General features: G+C 39.9%; 1 protein-coding gene across 2 annotated transcripts in view; it reads right to left on the reverse strand.

The window, feature by feature from the left end:
- Positions 1-22,020, reverse strand: part of AHR (aryl hydrocarbon receptor) — a 66,086-nt gene that overhangs the window by 25,453 nt on the left and 18,613 nt on the right. For both annotated transcript variants that reach the window (XM_056857340.1, XM_056857339.1), the window contains exons 3-4: positions 1,838-1,953; positions 166-255 (exon numbers count right to left, since the gene is read on the reverse strand). In XM_056857340.1, the coding sequence (XP_056713318.1) occupies positions 166-255; positions 1,838-1,953 (206 nt within the window). The remainder of the gene's footprint in view (positions 1-165; positions 256-1,837; positions 1,954-22,020) is intronic.

Consider the following 22,020-nt stretch of genomic DNA (forward strand, 5'->3'; position numbering starts at 1 on the left):
TCCCCTTCCTGTAGTTCCTATTTGAAGCACCAAGTCCTTTGCAGTTTAAGTTCCAGAGTTCTTCAAGAAGCAGCCATAAACAGTTAATTCACCTTTCGTTAGATTAATCAGAACCAAAATATGGAACTGATCACCTTTCTTCTTAAATGAGGGCAGAATGCTTACCTGCTGGAAACCCAAGTAATCCTGGATTGTAGAAGAGACATAAAATATGAGTGCGTCGGATGTGACCACCAAAACGAAGCCATTTAATGCCTAAAGATAGAACAGTGACTCATTTAATGTACAAAGTTAATAGTTGATGTATGTTTAAAAGAGGATTTTAAAATGGAATGTAAATATGGACAAGGAGAAGTACAGATAGAAGTTAATACACAAACTATTATCCAAAATATTACCCAGCCTCAGGTTCTAATTGTTAAGGGCACGTAGGATTTTCACTCCCAAGAATACTACTGCTTAGAACCATTCAACTATGCTTTTTTTAAAAAATCATCCCACTAATACCAGCACTAAACCAGTGTGGTGTAGTGGTTAGTGTCAGACTAGGACCTGAGAAAGCAAGGTTCAAATGCCTACCCTGCCCCCATCCTCTCTCAGTATCACTTTAGGCTGCTCAATTACTGTTTTATGCTGTTTTCTGTGGCTTGTTTTGTATGGCTTGGTTTGTTTTGTTGTTTTACTTGTAAAATGTCTCAAGCAGGTCTCTGGAGAGGCGGCATATACATTTTCTAAATATTTATGCAACATGATGAGGTGTAAGAGTCACAAGGAGCAGAACAGATAGCACTCACTTCAGTCTACAGGAAAGGAAAATACTCTTTTTAATGCCATCCCATTATCTATAAAATATAACAGCACAGCAGAGTACAGAGTAGTGAAAAATGTTTCTGCCTGTTTTTTATGTGGGGCATTAAAAAAAAAAAGGCATCCCCATCTGCAGCCTGAAGTAGCACAACACACTATACAACTTGGTGCTGTTCATTCTCAGGCCTCAGCATTCAAAGTGTTTTGCATATAAAGGTTTAGTATCCCTTATCTGGACATCCAGTATTCAGACTGACCTGAAAACCACACTTTTTGAGCCGGCATGCAGGCATCACTTCTAGGCCCTTAGCTTTCTGATGGTTCAATGTACACAAAATCACTAAAAATACTGTTTAAAATTACATTCAGGCTATGTGTATAAAATGTGTAGAAAACATATATAAAACATAAATGAATTTTGTGTTTAGACTTGGGTCCCATCCCCAAGTTATCTTGTTATGTATATGCAAATATTCCATAATACGGAAAGGTCTGAAATACCGATCACTTCTGATACCAAGCAGATAAGGGATACTCAACCTGTATTATCAATGAAATCCTTACAACATGAACTGTATATAATCCAGAATAGTTATCTCTGTATTAGCTAATTAATATGGTCCATAGAAACTAATGTGACAGAAACATTGCAATGTGGCAGGGTATCTAACAAGGTGGTTTGAATTTCCTTATTTGCTTTTAAAGATTTTAATCAAAGTTTAATAAAGGCACCACTCATGGGGTGGCCCATAATAAGAGCAGCAGTGTTAGAGTCTTGGGAGTTAAAATTTAAAAGGATAGATGTAGTTTGACTAGGCACAAAAAAATCCACCATTACTAATGCATATAATTACCTAGATTCATCATACCATACAGATATTGGTTTCCCTATACACATTAACTCTATAAAGCAAGACCTGTGCAAGGTTGTTAATGATAGGACCTTTTGGAGGACACTGATTCATAAGGTTGCCATCAGTTGGAAGCACTTAACACACACATACACATTAAACATAACCATGAGAAATACCTGTAGTAAAAGTTCTCCTTCTAGTAGATGTATATTTTCTCCAGGTTTAGTAGGTCGGCATTTGTCCAGGATGCCATTTCTATCAAGTTTTGAAGAACCTGATGACTTTAATGTAACTGCAGAAACAAATGAAATAAATCTTTACTTTCTCTAAGAGAATTCTAAATTGTTAATTTCTTAACATGCAACAGGCATTTCATTAGTAATACCCTTTAGCGTTCATATAGTACTTTGACTGTGCTTCTTATATATTATCACAGTAATCCTTACATGAGGAGCCCCGTGGCGCAGAGTGGTAAGCTGCAGTACTGCAGTCCAAGCTCTGCCCACGACCTGAGTTCGATCCCGACGGAAGTCGGATTCAGGTAGCCAGCTCAAGGTTGACTCAGCCTTCCATCCTTCTGAGGTCAGTAAAATGAGTACCCAGCTTGCTGGGGGTAAAGGGAAGATGACTGGGGAAGGCACTGGCACACCACCCTGCAAATAAAGTCTGCCTAGAAAACGTCAGGATGTGACGTCACCCCATGGGTGAGGAATGACCTGGTGCTTGCACAGGGGACTTTTATCTTTTTAATCCTTACATGAGTAATATTCCTATAATTTAGATGGAGAACTGAGGATGCAAGAGAGTAGCTGTCTAAAGGCAGTGATAACAAATCACTGTGTAGTAATTATGCAAGCAGTATTATAGAACAGCTGAACTAACCATTGAAAACCCATTATTTCTGCATCAAAATGTTCTGGAAGCTAACCAAAAGAGCCCTACAAAGATTTGAAGAAGCTAGCTAACATTTTTTACATTCTTTATTTCACTTTTCATAGGGAAAATACTATAAATTTAAAGATCTAATACATTTGAAGCTACTGCATAATCTATTTTGTATGTTTAATAAATCAAAGCAATGTGTTCATTTTAAGCGATCGATTACAGAAAGAGTAAAGTCTACAAAGAGCCCAATTAAACACATCAACCCAAACAAACAGTGCCTACCCACTGGATAGGCATGCATGCCACATCGTAAGCTAACTAAGCACTCATGTTTCAAGGTCACTTCCCATGAAGATGAGCTACTGGGGGGGGGGATGTTAAGAGAGTTTTAAAAAAAATCTTTCTGGAACTAGTAGTACGTAGCCAGATTTCTCTTGCATGTGAAACTGTCATTTCCAAGAATTAAAGCCTGTTTTAGCAACTGACTCCCAGCCAACCTTAGGCAGAAATTCTAATAACCAGAAGGCAGAAATTCTAATAACCAGAAGAAGAGATTAAAGCAGAATTTATTTATTAGTGTGTTTACATGTCACCTCTGCAGGAATCGCCTCAAGGTGACTTACAAAACATAATAATTAGAACTCCAGCACAATTACTTTGACAAATCTTTAACAGGGCGATTGAATTTGCTTTTGAATTGTTATATTATTATATTTAAAATTCACTCTGTTCACAAACTAATAATTCACTTCACCACCACTGCATTGATAAAGTCCAAGAATTTTCTGCATATACTGTTTCTTTCCACAATAAAAACTCAAGTGCATTAAAGCCAACTTTCTAGTTTAAGAACAAATATTTTGGATAGTTTATAGGCTTACTAGATTCTGTTTCACACTAATAGAATAATACCACTGTTAGCAAAAAACAACAACAGCAATCTACTTAAAACAAAGGCATTCTACATTTTACACAGTTGCCATTAACTTTTAAACAAGGAAGAATTTAAAAAGCATCCTACTAACAAAACAAAACCTCTACATCTTCAGTAACCAGCAACTGGCTATTATGTGTCACTGTAATGCCTATATATTATCTTTCATTATACATGTTAAGAGAGGAAAACTCTGAGAGGAGAAGGGATATTTAGAGGAGAGAAATAGCAGGTAGGGAAAGGATTACATTCTCTATTGCCATGCTCTCAATTCTCCCCAAAGAATATGGATTTTGCACATTTAAAGGTCCTGATGGTTTTTTTTAAAACATGCACTTCTAAATAACATAATTTGGGCCTTAGTAACTACAGTTAATGTAATACTGACCATTTCCCAACATTTGCCATTTCTGGACACAGGCTAGTGTTTCCATCGGTGTGAGGATTTCAGACTGCCAGAGCAAAATTTTCTCCAACAGACCAAAATGCATCCTGAAATCCTCAGATCCGGACTGGGAAGAGAATTTCAGGCTGAGTCGGGGAGAGTAGGGGGGATGGGGAAATAGTACTTGTGTTGCAGAAATGCTACTTCGCATCCAAACCATACAGAGCAACAAAATTACCAATCAAAAATAATGACTAATCACAAGACATGACCTAATACAAACTGTTTATAACATTTACATGAATTCCTTAATACAACTAGGTAATCTGCAATGAATTAGCCCCGTGGCACAGAGTGGTAAGCTGCACTACTGCAGTCCAAGCTCTCCTCAAGACCTGAGTTCGATCCCGACAGGAGTCAATTGCAGATAGACAGCTCAAGGTTCACTCAGCCTTCTATCCTTCCAAGGTTGGTAAAATGAGTACCCAGCTTGCTGGGGGTAAAGGGAAGATGACTGGGGAAGGCACTGGCAAACCACCCGTAAACAAAGTCTGCCTAGTAAACGTCAGGATGTGACGTCACCCCATGGGTCAGTAATGACCCGGTGCTTGCACAGGGGACTTTTACCATTTTACCTTTTAATCTGAAATGAGAATACTTCTGTCGAGAAAGTAGTTACAGCTATGATTTTAAATTCCTCATTACAACACCAATTAATTTATTCATCTGCCTTTACAACACAGCTTATGATGCAGCTCACTATTCGGTCTACTGTAGCTTTATGATCTTATTTAGGCCTTCAAGCCAACATATCAAAATAGTATGTATTTTAAAAGCAGTTTTAATAAAATTGTTTCTTTAATAATTTCTTTCAAAATATCAAAATTATGCAACCTACATGTAGCTTTTCATTCTATAAAGAAAACTAAATGAGAGTTACATTAAAGCAAGTGATCTACAAAATATTAGATCAGCCTACTACAGTGTTGGCAATACTGACAGTGTAAAATACTGTGTAAAATACTGTGTATAAATAGTGTAAAATACTACTGAAATAATCGATGATATGCATATTTTTATTATAAATAGAAGAATGAAATTTATTAAAAGAATAGGAACTGAAATCCTATTTCTTTTCTAATATGAGACAGAAATAGGCCAGAAGCAATCGAATGCCGGCCTTACTCGGTTTTTGGAATGTAGAACTGCAGAAATTATTTACAGTGTATTTAATATAAAGAGTATGAAATGCAATTTCTATTTCTAGTAAAAAGATCATAGCATATCACATTATTATAGTTTCTGCTAGCTTTTTGTAACAGTGAAATACAGACAGATTGACACTGAACAAAAATAATGGTTGCCAGTTCGACTGCATTATTCCATAACTTATGGAAGTGCAACATCTTCCAACAGAGAATTTCTTTATACCCAAGTTATTTCAACATCACACCACAAGATGCTTTATTAAATTCAAGGAAGCTCGTAGGCTATAATTTAAGACAGTGTAAAAGGCAGCTGGATGTTTGTGCAGGTTCTTCCACAGACTTTAAAAAACACTGCAGCCAAAGATGCCAGTTACACATACAGAAAGAGCCTTGGCTACTTACCGTGAAGGCTTCTTCTGCCCAGAGGGACGAAGGGCATCTTCAAGATGGGTGTTTCCTTTTCCTCTTAGCTCAGGAGGCAGGATTAAATATTTAAATTTTCCTTTGCTTCTGAGGGTAAACGCCCCCTATAGCCAGTTAAATACTTTCCAAGCCTTATAAGATTAGTGGAGAAATGCTGACAGATAAGTTAAACAACATTCTATTGTCCCCAGTACCCCTCTGGTGTTTTTGTAAGTAACAAGAAGTAGAAAACAGCTATCCTAACGAACTACCAGTTTGTGTAGCTGAACATGAAACCATTATGAACTGTCATGAAACTTAAAACTCAAACGTGATGGATGACTGGGAGGGCAAGATGCCCTTCGTCCCTCTGAGCAGAAGAAGCCTTCACGGTAAGTAGCCAAGGCTCTTTCTTGGCTCAGAGGGACAAAGGGCATCTTCAAGATGGGACCTACCAGAGCAGTCCCCGCCCAGGGAGGGTTAGACATCCTTTAATATACTTTGAAGAACTCGTCTGCAGAAAGCTGCTTCTGCGGACGAGTAAACATTTAATTTGTAATGTCTTACGAATGTAGACACGGACAACCATGTGGCCGCCTTGCAGATTTCGTCTATGGGTGCCTGTCTGTCGAAAGCCGTTGAAGTGGCCATGCTTCTAACGGAATGGGCAGTTATGCCTCCAGGTATAGGCAATTTACTTTCTGTGTAAGCCATTTTAATGCATAGTGAGATAGTGCGGCTGATAGAAGCCCTGGACATTGGTTTACCCTTTTTTGGTTGTGAAATGTTTATAAACAGTGACTCTGAAGATCTAATGCTTTCTTTTCTGGATATGTTGACATGCAATGCCCTACGCAGGTCTAATGAATGCCACGACTTCTCTATAGGTGTCTTTGGATTGGGCCAGAATGATGGCAGGACTGAGCCAATCTGCTTGTATATTTGTGATTCCCTGTATGTGTTCCGCAGAGATAGATGTTAGATTGACCTCTGCTCACTGTAGGATCGATAGTGCTTCCTTGTGCAGTGTTGATGATCTGGATCCTCCCTGCTTGTTTAAATGTGCCTTTGCGGCCACATTGTCTGTTCTGATTAATATGTCTTTTCCCTGGACTAGTTGTTTGAAACTCTGCAGGGCTTTGAATATTGCTCTGATTTCTAGAGCGTTTATGTGTAATTTTTGTTCCTGGGGGGTCCAGGTGCCCCGAGTTATGTGTTCGTGAAACATTGCTCCCCACCCTGTCGTGCAAGCATCTGTGTACAGTTGTTCTGGAACGGGATATATGAATCTGAGACCCTTTGACAGGTTGTGTTAGTTTGTCCACCATATCAGGCTGTTTTTGGCTACCTTGGAAAGGAGGACATTTTTGTCTCTTATTTTTGTATGTCTCCTTGGTACAACCTGAGTAGCCACTGCAGGGGCCTCACATGGAGGTGCGCCCACTGAATAGTTGGTGTGCACGCTACCATGTGTCCCTGTAATTTGGCGAGGGACATTAGCTTGCACGACCGGGAGGCGTAGGCTTTCCTTGCTAGTGTGGAAATGAGTATGATTTTTTCCTCTGTGAAGAAGAGTTTGTTTTGCTGTGTGTCTATTTCCACCCCTAGGTGTGTCAATCTCTGAGAGAGATTCAGTTTGCTCTTTTTGTAATTTATTACAAATCCGTGTGTTGTCAGTGTGTCTAAGACCAGTTTTGTATGATGTAGGCTCTGTTGGATTGAATCCGCACATACCAGTAAGTCGTCGAGGTAAGGATATATCACTTTTTTGCGCAAGTTTGCCTCCAGGGTGATTAGGACTTTGGTAAATACCCTCGGGGCTGATGTTAGCTCGAATGTGAGGGCCCTGAACTGGTAGTGTGGGCCCTGGAATAGGAACCTCAGAAAGCGTTGATGATGTGGGTACATGAGTATATGTAAATATGCCTCTGTTAGATCTATGGAGGTTAGAAAGTCCATAGGTCATAGTGCCTGCGCGACTGACTTTAGTGTCTCCATTCTGAATCGTCTCAAAGGGATAAATCTCTTCAGGAACTTCAGGTCTAGGAAGGCTCTCCATCCTCCATCTCTCTTGGGAACTGTAAAGAACACTGAATAGACTCCCAATGAGAGTTCCAATAGAGGCACGATCTCTATCGCATTGATGTCTAACAGGTGTTGGATCGCTGTTGAGGTTCTGAGAAGCTTGTCCTTGTTTTTGGATGCTGGTGACATCATTACTCTGTTTGGAGGTATGCGGGAACCTTGTGTTATTGTGTCCATCACCCACTGGTCCGGTTGGGAGGAAGACCATTGTGGGTGAAACAGTGTGAGCCTTCCTCCCACAGGCTGCGTGGTGGCGTCACTGTTTTGGTTGTCTGATGGTTTATTCCCTTTGTTCCCCTGAAAATTTGAGAATTTTGACCCTCTGCTGAATCTTCCCCCTCTCCGAAAGGAACCACGGCTCTGATTCCATTGGTTCCTACGGTGATCTGGTCTATACCTTTGTAGTGTATGGTAGGATCGAAAGGTGGATGTATTTGAGGAATTTTTATGATCTTTGTTCAAGTACTTAGGCAAGGCTTTTTTCTTGTCTTTTGTTTCCACCAATATGGTGTCCAATTTATCTCCAAATAAGTGTTTCCCTTGATAGGGATAATACATTAACATTGATTTACAGCGGTGCTCTACCTGCCAAGGGCGGAGCCAAAGTGCTCTCCTAGCAGCTGCTGTGGTAGCCATGGCTCTAGTCGCATATGTCATTGTGTCCAATGTTGAATCAGCCAGGAAGGATACCGCTCTTAAGAGACGAGATACCCCTTCACATGCCTGTTTTTCCTCTTGGGGAATGAGCTGTGTCAATTTTCGGCCTAGATAATTGCCACTCTGGAAACCAGTGCTGAGGTCACTGAGGCTTTGATTGCCAAGGCAGAGGCCTCATGGGATTTTTTACAGGCCAGCTCTGCCTTTCTTTCAGCCTGATCAAGCCTTGCCCCTCCTCTGTAACTATATCTGATGTGTGCAGTGCAGTGACTGGTGCTTCCACCGGAGGGACTTTGAGTATTTCTGAGGCGGTTTGATCTAGACTGTAAAACTTCTTTGAGTGTATAGGCCATTGCTTGGAAGCCATGGGCTTCTCCCATTCTGACTTCATGAGGGACAAAAAATACTCAGGCACTGGTACTACTTTGTCTGGTGTATCATGCATGTGGAAAAACTCTCTTGATCCTTTTTTGGCTTGAGAGTTTGGTGTTTCAGAGTCATCTGAGAGATCAAGAGCAGCTAGAGTTTTGGAAAGTAACAGAGGAAATTCCTCTGTATTAAAAACTCTGGATTGTTTAGGCTGCTCCACAATATCTCCCCCATCGGAGCTGAACTCCCCTTCTTCTCTCTCATATTTGTCCCCTGCAGAGGACATAGAATCATCCCCCTCCTCTCCCTGCGCAGTCTGCTGCCCAGAACTGTCCTTTAGTACCGCTTTGGTTGGCCATCTACCGTCCCCATAAGAGGTGCTGGCCTCATTATTATTAGGTGCCTGGTTAACCTGGCCTCCCATATTGGGATACATTTGGGTTTGTTGTATTCCCTGCATTTGCTGGGAGTACAAAGGAGCGGAGGGGAGGGGTTGAACCGCTCTTAAGACTTCTGTAAAGGAGTCCTTTATAATTGAGGAGATTTCTGCCCTCAAAAGAGCTAGCCCACCGTCCTGCAAGGGGGAAGAGGAGGTCCTACTGGTAGCTGGTGTCTCTGTTGAGGCTTCTGGTCCGTGAAAAATGGGCGAGCTGCCCACGGACGAAGATCCATGAGGCAAATGCGAGCCGCCAGCCTCCTGTGCTTGCCTTTGCAGAAGTTGCACGGGAGGAGTGGACGCCGCCGCTGTAATCCCTGCGCCAGTCATTGGGGCAGTGTGGGCTAAAGGCAAGCCGCCAGCCTCCTTGGTGCACCCCAGGAAAAACTTGCCAGAAGGAGCGACTGACGCTGCTGTTCTCCGGGCCGCTTGCCGTCGCGAGCTTTTGTCCGCCTCACGACGGCACGGCTGTAGAGCGGGCGGCAGCGATGAGGCGTTTTGCGCACTTGTTGCCGGCCGAGACGGCCCTCTTGCGCTTGCCTCCGCTGTTTGAATTCCCTTTTCTTTGAGGTTTAGCCCCCGAGTCAACATGTTGACTGGTAGAGGGCATAATAGCCTCGGATGGCTGCGGCATAGCCGTCAAGAGGCTTGGATCCAAATCGGCTGAGGCGATGAAGTTATCGTCCTGCCGGTCTGCCATTTTGTTTTGGCGGGAAGGATCCTATTAGTTATGAGGCTATCCCTCCTATTCCCTCACCATAGAATAGGAGATAGAATAGTAGAAAATAGATAAATTCTTTAGATAAGAAGGTAAGTTATATAAGAAGGTATAGTAGTTAAAAGCTCGGAATTTCTAATCCTAATAGCTGAGAGCTGCAAAAGGCTGCTCTCCCGATCAAGGCAGGAAATAGAACTGGCTATAGGGGGCGTTTACCCTCAGAAGCCAAGGAAAATTTAAATATTTAATCCTGTCTCCCGAGCTAAGAGGAAAAGGAAACACCCATCTTGAAGATACCCTTCGTCCCTCTGAGCCGAGAAAGGAACTGATTTAATATTTGGCTTTGTTCATTCAGCTTTTTTAGTTTGGAATCAAATGGGACACTTTGAATTACTGTTATACTGTGACTGTAAGATGAAGCTCCAGACTATTAAATAGTTTAAAAATCACCTCATGAGTGACAAGAGCAAAGCACATAACTAAGCCTGAGCTGAACTTAGGGGATTGAATACCTGTTATGAAAAAGAAATAGGGGTAATAGTGTTTTCCACAGCTGCACACATATTTAGCACTGTCAAGGCCACAGATTTTTTTTAAAGAACCCTAAATGAATGCTCATGTACAAATTATGCCACAGAGTACTGGCTGAGAAAGCACCCAGGGAAATGAATTTAAGACCACCAATTAAATATTTAATGAACCACCAGCAATATGATTGACATTCTACTAGACGCATCAAGAAAGCTCACAACCTTAGCAACTGGCAGCCTGAAGGGCAGCCTGAAGGACAGTCATATCACACAAAAGATGCACTAGGAAATTCTGGATTACACACTTCCCCTTCCTCCATTTAAAACTATTATCAGAAAAAAAATATCTGATTTACAGGCCTTGGGAAAACAATGAATTTAGGAGATATTTAAGGAAATATACAAACTGAGAGCAAAACACTGGTTTATAACTTCACAGCAGCTTCCAAGACTCAATGAAGGGTGTTGTTGGGGTTTTTTGCCAGTATAGTATCAGTGTATTTCCCCCCTCAATAAAATAAGTCAAAAGGACTGTGTCCTGCTTTCATAGTATAATATTTCATGGTTTTAAGTAGTACTTCTACTGAATTGTTACAAGTGCTGATGTAACCTTTTATTAATGTATTTGTCCAAGAAAAGGCTCCAGGTGGGAAGTGCTACCCTACCTGTAAATGATGCAACAGCAGCAGCTATTGACTACCTGCACTGCACCTTCCCTTTTCCACCCACACTCCACCAAGACAAAAATATGTAAATCTGAAATGTCTACTTTTACAAATCTTTGATTACACATGGGGCATTGGATATTATCCTATACAGGAATATTTATTTTTATCTATAGAAGCATTCATTTTGGAAAAAGGAACTAGACTTGAAAATCCTACTGAACATTTTGTTGGACAGACACTGAACCATTTTTATGGATATAGATGTTCTTTTGAAAAGCTATAATTAGTATATGACATGGCTCCAAGTTAGCAGGTGTTCATTTAGTACAAGGCAATGAATTATTAATACACAATTTTGTGTGATGAATTACTTTTGGGGGGCTGTTAAGTAGGTCACTGTTTTCAAACTGCATGTCCAAGTGTAATATTACAGCAAATTTAAGACCACATAATACAATATGATTACTGCCTAAAATGTAAAGAAGTAGAAATTGTTGAATTTAAATTCTGAAATAGACCATAAAGCTTTCCATCAAAATTTCCAAGGCCCTAAATTAGGGTCCAGTATATTTACCAAACAATCATGAAAAACAAATATACTTTTCTTTTCTTTTCAAAAAAGTCAACAGAAAACAAAATTGAACTGAAATGATTTATTAGAAAAAACAAAGAACATAATGGGATTAAAATGTTACATTCAAAACTTTACATGTTTTTTTTAAAAAATAGAATACTCGTACAGTGCTACTAATTTCAACAAACTCCAAGAGCTACGTATGATACACCACTATTGTAAACATTTGTAGTTCTAATTACCACCAAATTTACCACATCCCACTTTAAAAAATGTTAAATTCTGACTGAAACTGCCCAGCTTGATTGGCATTATTTCCATTCACTAGGCTTTAACTTTATGCAACTATGTTTTAGAAATTGAAATTTTTCTGGAGAAAAACAGTATACCCCACATCACTAGAAAATGAAAGAAAACCAAATGACACTATCCATTTAATGTACTAAGAAAATGGAAACAACGTATCTAAACCAGCTGATCACACTCCTCAATTAACACTTCAACTGCATACCAGTTTTGGAACTGAGGGGATGGGTGTCCTCTTACTTAACTAAGGAAGAACCCATAGTACTTAACTAAGGAAGAACCCATAGTACAGAAGCTATCTCATGAAATCAAATGAAGTAACCTGTTGGATTGAAGCAAATATCATTACTTATGAAACAGAACCATCAGTACTCAGAGTTATGAGTTCTTCATTCATATAGAACTGTTCACACAAGGTGATCTCAGTCACATGAAGATTCTTTAGTATTGACCATGTCCAGAGAGATGAATTGGAGTCTATATGGAGGAAAAGGGTTTCACATGCCCCTTTTCCTAATGGTTTAATCTTCCAATTCCAGTTAAAAAGGGAGATTTAAATAACCACCATCTCCTGGTTCAACCGTAGAGGTCATAATCCTGTACTCACATCTGAAACCTCAGATAGAATACCAGGAGGAACAGAAGCCACAACAATCAACATCCAAGCAAGCTTAACAGTAACTTTTGTGGCACAATTACTGAGCAGTCAGCCAAATAAACAGGACAGATATAACCCGGGCTGCACAGATATTTTGCTTAGAGAACAAGTTTTCCCTTCCTCTAATAGTTTTGCCACTTTGTCATCCACTTCCTTTGCCATGTAGTCCATAATGACAGTGACTGAGAATTGACTCTGCTCCCATCTGCATGCTTTGGGTTCCGTTACTCAGTTATACAGCACTTGATACTGGAGTGTGACAATGAGAAGGAATCTTCAGAGGAGTAACACTGAAGGACAGTGTCTCTCAGTGTCAAGTGTGTAGGAACACACACTTGACACTGAGAGACACTGTCCTTCAGTGTTACTCCTCTGAAGATGCCGGCCACAGCTGCTGGCGAAACGTCAAGAAAATACCAAGACCACGGTCACACAGCCCGGATAACCTACGAGAACCAATGAACTCTGACCGTGAAAGCCTTCGACAATATAATGAGAAGGAACTTTGGAAAGTGTGTCCCTAAGAGAGAGAAGCAAGTTTGTAGCCAAAACTGCTTCTATATTTTGTAATCTCCCACACGTTCCTTATATATCACCCCAATTTTATCTAAATTTTCAAGAAGCACTGATAAATGTTATATATCTATTCTTCTTGCAAACTGCCTGAAGGAAACCATCCTTAATGGGGCCAAATGTTGTGCCCTGGATTGGTCAAAAAGGAAGCAGATGCTTCAATCTTTTTACTAACCACTTCGTATTACTGAAATTAGCATGAATGAGGCTAAGAAGCTCTCCTTTTTTATGTTTTTGTGTTCAGCTTGCTCTTATATTGGCGTCGGCTGTTCTTGAATTATAATGAATGAATGAATGATCTCCCACACCAAGAAACAGGATACCCAGGGAGCAATTGAAGGTTATGCAACATGTTATATAAGTTCACCATGGGGACTAGCAGTTGTACTGCAGCTGCGAGCTCCTGGTGGCAACTCCATTTAGAAGCCCAATTCTGATCAGGACTATGGCATGGGGGGGGAGGAGCTTCTTCGTTTGCTTCACACCATTTTTGTGAGCCAAAACACAACGGGGGACATTAGCATGGCAAATAACACTGTTGGCGCCATTTTAGCTTGGGAAAACTCTACTACTGTGATTTTGGGCTCTCCACAACACTAATGCTTCAGATCAGGCAAGATATTGACCTCTTTCTTTGTCCATCCAGCTAAGTCCTAGGAATGCTAATTGGTTGAACAGCAGCAAGGAGATGGAGTCATTATAGTTATTTTCAGTAAGAAACTGGTTTTCACTCTGTTTTCCAGCGCTCTGTTTTCATATGATTTCAGCAGAGAAAGAGATGCCATTTTACACCCACATCCAATAATAGCAAATGGCAGCTTTAGAAGAGATTAGCAGTACATTCCTAAGGAGAGTTACTCCAGTCTAAACCCATTGAAAAGAATGGGCTTAGACTGGAGTAACTCTCTTTAGGAATGCATTGTAAATGTAAGATTAATTCTTCAAGTTGCTCAGCATTTCTTAGGTTGAGGTTTAAGGACACCTGGGGGTTTGATTTATTTGTTCTGTTTTTATGAACAGTTCTGAAAGGTGTTCCAGGCCTCTAAATTTCTAGAAAGAGGACACCTGAAAAGTGGGTGGGAAGAGATTCATGATCAATAAGGAGGTTGTTGTTGTTCTTTGCAATCTCCAGTGCAAACTTCCTTCCAACCAAGAGGTGAGCCTGATTAGCACTTGCATCAGCAACAACAGTGGGAGCAAAGACAGATCAGTTTTATAGCGAAGTTAAGGGGGAAATGCCATGATATACTGATTAGTAGAGCAATTTCTGGTTTGTTTGTTTTTTATTTTGGTAATATACTACACACACACACACACACACAAAAGAATCTGTTAAGCATCTGTTATGTCTCTTACAGCCCATTCCTGAGCTCTGGGGCCGAAAGAGCTCAGGAGGCATGCAAGTGGCCATGCTGGAGTCCGGGCCCCCTGTGTCTGTGCTGCAAATAGAGGCACAGACACCGGCATTGGGGCGCTCATGCCACCCTTCTAGTGCTGCCGCGGCACTAGGGGACCCAGGGACGCAGGCACAGCCTTGCACCAGCATCCTGACGGCACACTTCTGTGCATCCTCCCAGGGAGCCGCCATTAGACTGTCTCCTAAGCCCCTTTGGGCTGGGAATGCCCTCTTTGCCCTTACCTTGAGATACGCCACCTTTTTAGGTGGCATATCCCCGGGGGACACAATGGAGCGGGTCCACAGGGCTCAAAGGTAAGGGCAGGATTTTGGCTTCACGGGGGGGGGGGGCGCTGAATCTTCCTTTGGAGGCAGCGCGGCGGCCCCTTCCCTCAGGAATGGGCGTTAGATTAGAATGTTTATTTAATAATACTCTAAAGATGGCAGATTTTATTAACATCCACCTCAGATTTAGGATTCGATTATGGAAACATTACATAGGAAACATCTCAACTCTAAGTAAATTGTTTAAGCACATTTTGTGTGAATCACAAATGATCTCAAAAAAGAATAGAAATGTATACCCCCCCCCCATGGTCTGGAATCTGTTCCTAGTTTTCAAAGGTGACGCCCTCCAGCTAAAAGGAGGGGTAGAGAAACGGCGAGGAGACAGTTTTGCAGTTTGACTTCAGAGTGAATCAGGCAGGAAGGGGAGAGGTGTAGCTGGAGTTAGTGAGACCTGCGGGTGCAAGCCTTGGATTTGGCTAACACGGAGCCCCCTCTGGAAATCTGATGCAAGATCACCACTTTGAATGTATCTCTTTAGAAAATGTAAGCTTCTGCTCTGTTTATATGTTTGTAAACTAAGCAAACATTACAGGCAGACACAAAGAGTCTCCAATACTCATTAGCCAGAGGAAACTAAATCCTTTAGTGCTGCTCTTTGGGAAAAGACACAGTGTAACACTTCTGTTGAGAACACTATAGAGCAAGGAATCTGCCAGATTCAGTATGCTAGACAAAACTTATGATTAGGTTACTTTTACTACACTTTTATATCCGATGCTAAAAAAACAAAATTGCACTAAAGATCCTGCTGAAGCTTGGCATAAATATCTTGGAATATCATCAATGGAAATCAAACTAGCCCACTTATAAATATCACATGCTAAATACCATGTGATTATGTCATTTCATAGAAAACTGGAAAATGTAAACCAGATGCTAGCATTACATTAGGCTGGAAGAATAACAAAATTCACAAGATCATAAGACCTAATATGAAAAAAAATTATGTTTTTATTCTACAAAAGTGTGCATATTCTTAATACACATTAACTCATATTTGTGATTTAGTCCCCCCCAAAAAAGGGGGGGAGGAGAAGAGAAAAAAAGTCATTTTTCTAAATTAACACCAGGATGTAAATGTGAGTCTTCACTGTTTGAAGATACTTCTTTAAACCCTGTAATGTTAGGAAGGCATGCAACACATGTTTATCAACTGCATTTTAAACTGGATTTGCAGGTTATCTCCAGGATATTTGCTAAGATATAACCAAATGTTGAAAAAACACATCTAGAACTATTCGCCTTTGTAGATTTTCCGATCCGCCTGAAGCCACAGGGACATTATGATATCTTAAAAGGCTGTACAATGGAACTTGCTGTTTATGAAATAACATTAAAATCCCTACTTATCAGATTCCCAGGCCACAGACCAGGGTTCTCCTAATGAATCGCTTAGAAGACCCTCCCTAGTTCTCTTCTATCAATTGCAACATTTGAGGTGGGAAAACATGTGTAGGTGCAAGCACAAGCTCCACAGTCCAAGGAAGGGCAGCTTCTTTTTTTATGCCCAAATCTACATCATCCCTATTCCCAACCCCACTAGGATGCAGTTTCGGAAAAAGAATAAAGATCATAAATTTATTCTACCAAATATTGTCATGAAACTAAGGAGGATATTTGTTCCACGGAGAACTGTCAGCAACCGAACACCTTTAACATTTCCTGTCACAAACTGGAAATAAGCCCATGAACGTAGCTGCACTATTGTTCTACTGATATAGTGCTCAGAAATAACAGAAAACCCAGTTAACACAGATAAATTACTTATAAACCAATTCTGATTAGTCGATACGATTGACTCTGATTACTAATTTGCAACATTTAGTTTTGCAATACAATCCAGTGATTTGGTCTATATCTAGACTTTTACTTACACCAGTGATGGTGAGCAGAGGGAATCAAATTCCTATGGTCTTGATGCCTACATCTGATATGCAAATGAAGCAAAACATACTTCCAATATAGAGAACTGACACATTACAAGAATATTTGTTCATTATTTTTGTTATAGAACTTTGGCAAGTATAACATCATGTCTGAGAGAAGCTACTTTGGTTTTCTAGGACAATGTTCCTTTGCATAAATATGAAATGACAACAGTATTTCCTAAAGAACCCCTCCAATAACATGTACACTAATTTTAGCATGATACTACTTTAAGCATGCCCTCCTTGTTATGAGTTGCAGCACCAACACACACACACACACACACACAGAGAGAGAGAGAGAGAGAGAGAGAGAGAGACAGAGAGAGAGACAGACAGAGAGACAGACAGAGAGAGAGAGAGAGAGAGAGAGAGAGAGAGAGAGAGAGAGAGAGAGAGAGAGAGAGAAGCAAAACGTTTTATCTATATGGAAGTATGACTTTTTTGAGGCTCACGCGTTACATTTACAGTACATCTTCAACATATATATAATGCAAGTTTCTTTTTTTAGTTCTTTATTGCAGTGCCACAGATGAAACCTAAGAAGATGAAATCTGGTGTAGCAGATTTTTACCAAGTCAGTCAGCATGATCTATTGATAAATAACACAGACGTTTTTACTTGTAAATTCAGCCGTTAGAAGTGCAAGCCTGAAAGTCAGACCATATGTAACATATATATATATGTAACATATAAATATATATAATAAGATGGCTTAGTCAACAAAGCTGAGAGTGTGGGGCACAAAGTGTATAAATGCTTTCAATAAGCTGAAGTCTTCTAACTGATCCACAAATTTTGGCTGATCTTGGTAGGCAGTCAAAACGTGTCTTCTTCACCAACCTCCTCTTTCCTTGAGGAAGAGCACCCACCATTCCTTCAAGCTTGGAAAAGGGCACAGGTTCTCCCCAATTTAGCACCAGGTTTCAGAAGCACTAGGAAAGAAACTGCTATCTAACGCCCAACATGCCATCAGGGAGCACCTTTTCACCACAGACAATCACATTTTTGGACTCTGGCACAAATATACTGTGCAACAGAGAAAGAAGGCACAAAAATGGATTTTATAAGTCCTTGGGAAGAGTCTAAGCACAGTCTGCTTATACCAGTAATATATTAGACCAACAAGGTTGAAACCACTTGGATTTTGCAACCTTTAATTCTGATTAGGAACCATAATACCGCACCTTGGACCCATTAGCTGCCTGCTCTAAGATAAGAGATCATACGGACAACAGATTGCCGTGACTGGACGTGAGATTATGTTGGAACCGTCCAAGGATGCCTTCTCAGACCATGTCTTGCCTTCATTCAAAGAAGCTGTTATAAACCTCCTTTACCAGCCTGCACAAAAACCGGCACACCAGCAAGTAAGGTTATGTGTTATATGCAGTTTCTATTAGCAATTTTAATTGCCCAATATAAAAAGCATACATATAACAATGACCACTTTATATTAAAAAGTCATATCCATACTGACATAAAAGTACATATACTGGTTCCCTCAGCACACTATTTATACTTGTCTGGGGCAAGTAAGAATTGCCTCCAGATAAGCAGGAAGAGATATTTCTGTACATTGGACTAAAATGGATTTATTTTTCATGTTGTTGCTCCAACGCCTTACCCTAGCATTACTACGCAGACCAGTAAAACATTTTGAGCTTTCTAACATTTATTTGTTAAATTGGTCTAAATGTAGATTATGCATCCACACAATGATTTTTTTTACTTTTGCTAAGAGAAAAGAATCGGAAACTTCAGCCATCTCTTCCTCCTTTGTTATTGTAATTAAAGAACACCTGACTCTCAACCAAAAGCCTTGTAGCATTACCGGGGAAGGCTCCTTAGGCCACAGGCAAGGGCCGCTGCATCCGAAATGGATCCAACCCTACATTGTGTACAATATGCTGTATGTATAGCAAGCCATAGTTATATTTCAACAAGTAGGAACAAGGCCTATTTGCACGCTAAGGAACCCTCAAGAACTTGTGGAATAGCATCTCACTTTCTCCTGTATTCCCCTCCCCACAGTATTTCTTCTTTCCCTCCTCCTGCAACCCCCATATCCTATCTCCTTTCCCTGTTTCATTCTTTCCTTCTCAGCCATTCACCAACCAACCTTTTACCTGCCTATCTTCTTCAGCTTATATTTATTTTTTATTTACTTCATTTATACCCCAGCTTTCTCCACAATGGGGACCAAAGCAACTTATATTATTTTCTCTTCTTTTTTATCTACACAACAACCCTGTGAAGTATGTGACTGGTCCAAAATCAATCAGTGAGCTGCCACAGCAAGATGAGGATTCAAACCTGGATCTCCCAGACCCTACTCTGAAGCACTAACTACTACACCACACTGGCTTTCATAGGGTGACTGCTATTGAACAGTAGCAAGTACCTAGGCCTACTTGAGTCATGCAAGTCAGGTGCTATCAAGTCACCCACAGGCTGCTGCCTGACCTAGGATTGCCATGTGCGACGTGGAGATCTCCCAGAATTACAACTGAGCTCCAGACAACAGAGACCAGTCCCCCTGGAGAAAATGTATGTTGGGAGGGGGGATTCTATGGCATTATATCCTGCTGAGGCCTCTTCCCTCCCCAAACACTGGCCTCCTCAGACTTCACCACAAAATCCCCAGGAATTTCCAAACATGGAGCTAACAATCCTAGCCCTTGCCCTAGTGAGTCCTCCCACAAAGGGCAAAATAGGTCTGGAAAGTGCCCTCCCCTATGGAGAATGAAGAATCCTAGAACAAAAGACTTCACATTTTATTCAAATCGCCATGGATCACATTCCAGAATTGACATGTGTTGGATTTCCAGATCAATGATAACAAGCGTGGAAAAGATACAGATTGCACCTAGAATATTGTCAGATCATAACCCAATTGAATTGACTTTGTTAAAAGGCAGAACAGGGATCAGAAGATGGCGTTTGAATGACCAAATATTGCGGAGGAAACAAACACGAACAATGTAAACGTGATGTGGAGGAGTTCTTTATAATAAATAAAACTGTAGGTATGTCTGATTTTGTTATATGGGATGCAAGCAAAGCTTTTATTAGAGGGAAAATGATTGCCCTGAATTCCAAAATTAAAAAAGATAAACAGAAGAAACTTAAAGATCTGCAAGATCAATTAAGAAGATTGGAGAAAAAAGTTCAAACTAAGTTAGACAAAAGTACATTACATAGTATCAAGATGATCAAACACCAAATTGAGCTGATAGAAACATAAGAAATTCAAACAAAAATCAGATATGCCAAGCAAAGAATTTTTGAAAGAGCAAATAAACCTGGTCGTTTTCTGGCTAATCAACTTCGACAACAAGAGAAGACAAGGAAGATAATCGGGGCTAAGACTAATGGGATAATTCATAACAAGCAAGAAGAAATCGAAAGAATATTTGTTGATTATTACAAGCAATTATATGCGAAAGATGACCTGCAAGAAGGATCAAGAAATTACTTATTAGATGCACAATTACCTAAGCTACCAAAGGAAGACCAAGAGAGTCTCAATCAAAAGATAACAACTCAGGAAATTGTAGATGCTATAAACAATTTGAAATCAGATAAGGCACCCGGGCCGGACGGTATAACACCTCAATTCTACAAGTTGTTTGAACAACAACTGACTCCGGTCTTACTTTCTCTCTATAATGAAGTAATTGAACATGGTAAGATTCCTTCGTCCTGGCAGGAAGCACATATCTCTCTGATCCCAAAAGAAGGCATAGATCAATATCTTCCTCAAGCATACAGACCAATTTCATTGCTGAATATCGACTATAAAATTTTTGTTTCTATAATCACTAAAAGATTTCAAAAATATGTTGGCAAATTGGTACATCCAGACCAAACTGGTTTTATTCCAAAGAGACTTATGAGAGACAACGTACGATTGATCCTCAGTGCAATCAAACATATAAAATCTAAATCATTAAAAACTGCAATGATCTTTCTAGACGCAAAGAAAGCTTTTGACAACGTTTCTTGGCATTTTATCTCCAAGACTTTACAACAAATGGACTGCGGAGATACCCTTTTAATGATTTTTAACGCAATATATTCCGTTCAGAAAGCACGTCTTTTGATTAATGGTTCATTGTCAACAGAATTTGCTATTACAAAAGGTACAAGACAAGGCTGTCCACTTTCTCCTCTTCTTTTTGATTTATCCATGGAAGCTCTCTCAAATTACATAAGAAATGACCCAAAGATCAAGGGTCTTACAATAGGAAACGAAGAACACACAATTAAAAGTTATGCAGATGACGTTGTCTTAATCTGTCAGAACCCCGGACAAACACTCCCACAGGTTTATAACCATATTATGGAATATGCAAAGCATTCTGGCTACAAATTGAATAAAACAAAGACGAAAATTATGACCTTTAATACCACAACAGATGAAGACAAGTACATTAAAGAAGTTACTGGTTGTCACACTGCCAAGGAACCAGTTAAATATCTGGGAGTTAATATATCCTCACAAAACAAGACACTTTTAAGGTCAAATTATTTGAAAATTTGGGGAAAAATAGAAAGGGACTTGAGTTTATGGTCAAAAATGAACATTTCATGGTTGGGAAGGATATCGGCGATAAAGATGAATGTACTTCCTAGACTGAATTTTTTATTTCAGTTTCTGCCGATTGATATTCCAGACAGAACAATAGAAAGTTGGCAAAAACAAATCAACCGATTCGTTTGGAACGGGAAAAAACCGAGAATCAGATTCAAAGTGTTACAAGACGAAAAGAAAAGAGGAGGATTAGCATTACCTAATCTCAAATTATATTATCATGCTGCCTGTCTAACTTGGATTACAGAATGGATAAAATATCCCAAAACCAGACATGTTATTCTAGAACGAGCGGACCTTGGACAAGGTTTTCACAAAGTTCTGTGGGACTCCACAACAAAAATTCAAAAAGACAAAGCACCAGAAGATTGCGATGTTAAAATAGCGCTATTGAAAGTATGGAAAAAATATAAAAAGAGAATAAGTCCTTCTCCACCATCCATGTCGTCGCCAGTTGAAGCTTATCATGATAACGTTAAATTAAAACCGGGCGTCTATCTTACTTACAATCAAATGATAGAGCCCACAGGAGAAATTAAGACCTTGATTAATCTTCAAGAAAAATTACCTACAACTGAGGTCCAACTTACAAAAAGACTGTTCCTATCCTCAGCCATTTCGTGAATTAACAGAATTTGAGCAGATAATATCTAAAAATGATTCACATTTATTAGGAAAAATTTACAAGCTTCTTTTAAAATACGA

The sequence above is a fragment of the Euleptes europaea genome, chromosome 11, assembly GCF_029931775.1.
Source record: "Euleptes europaea isolate rEulEur1 chromosome 11, rEulEur1.hap1, whole genome shotgun sequence".
NCBI classification, from domain to species: Eukaryota; Metazoa; Chordata; class Lepidosauria; order Squamata; family Sphaerodactylidae; genus Euleptes; species Euleptes europaea.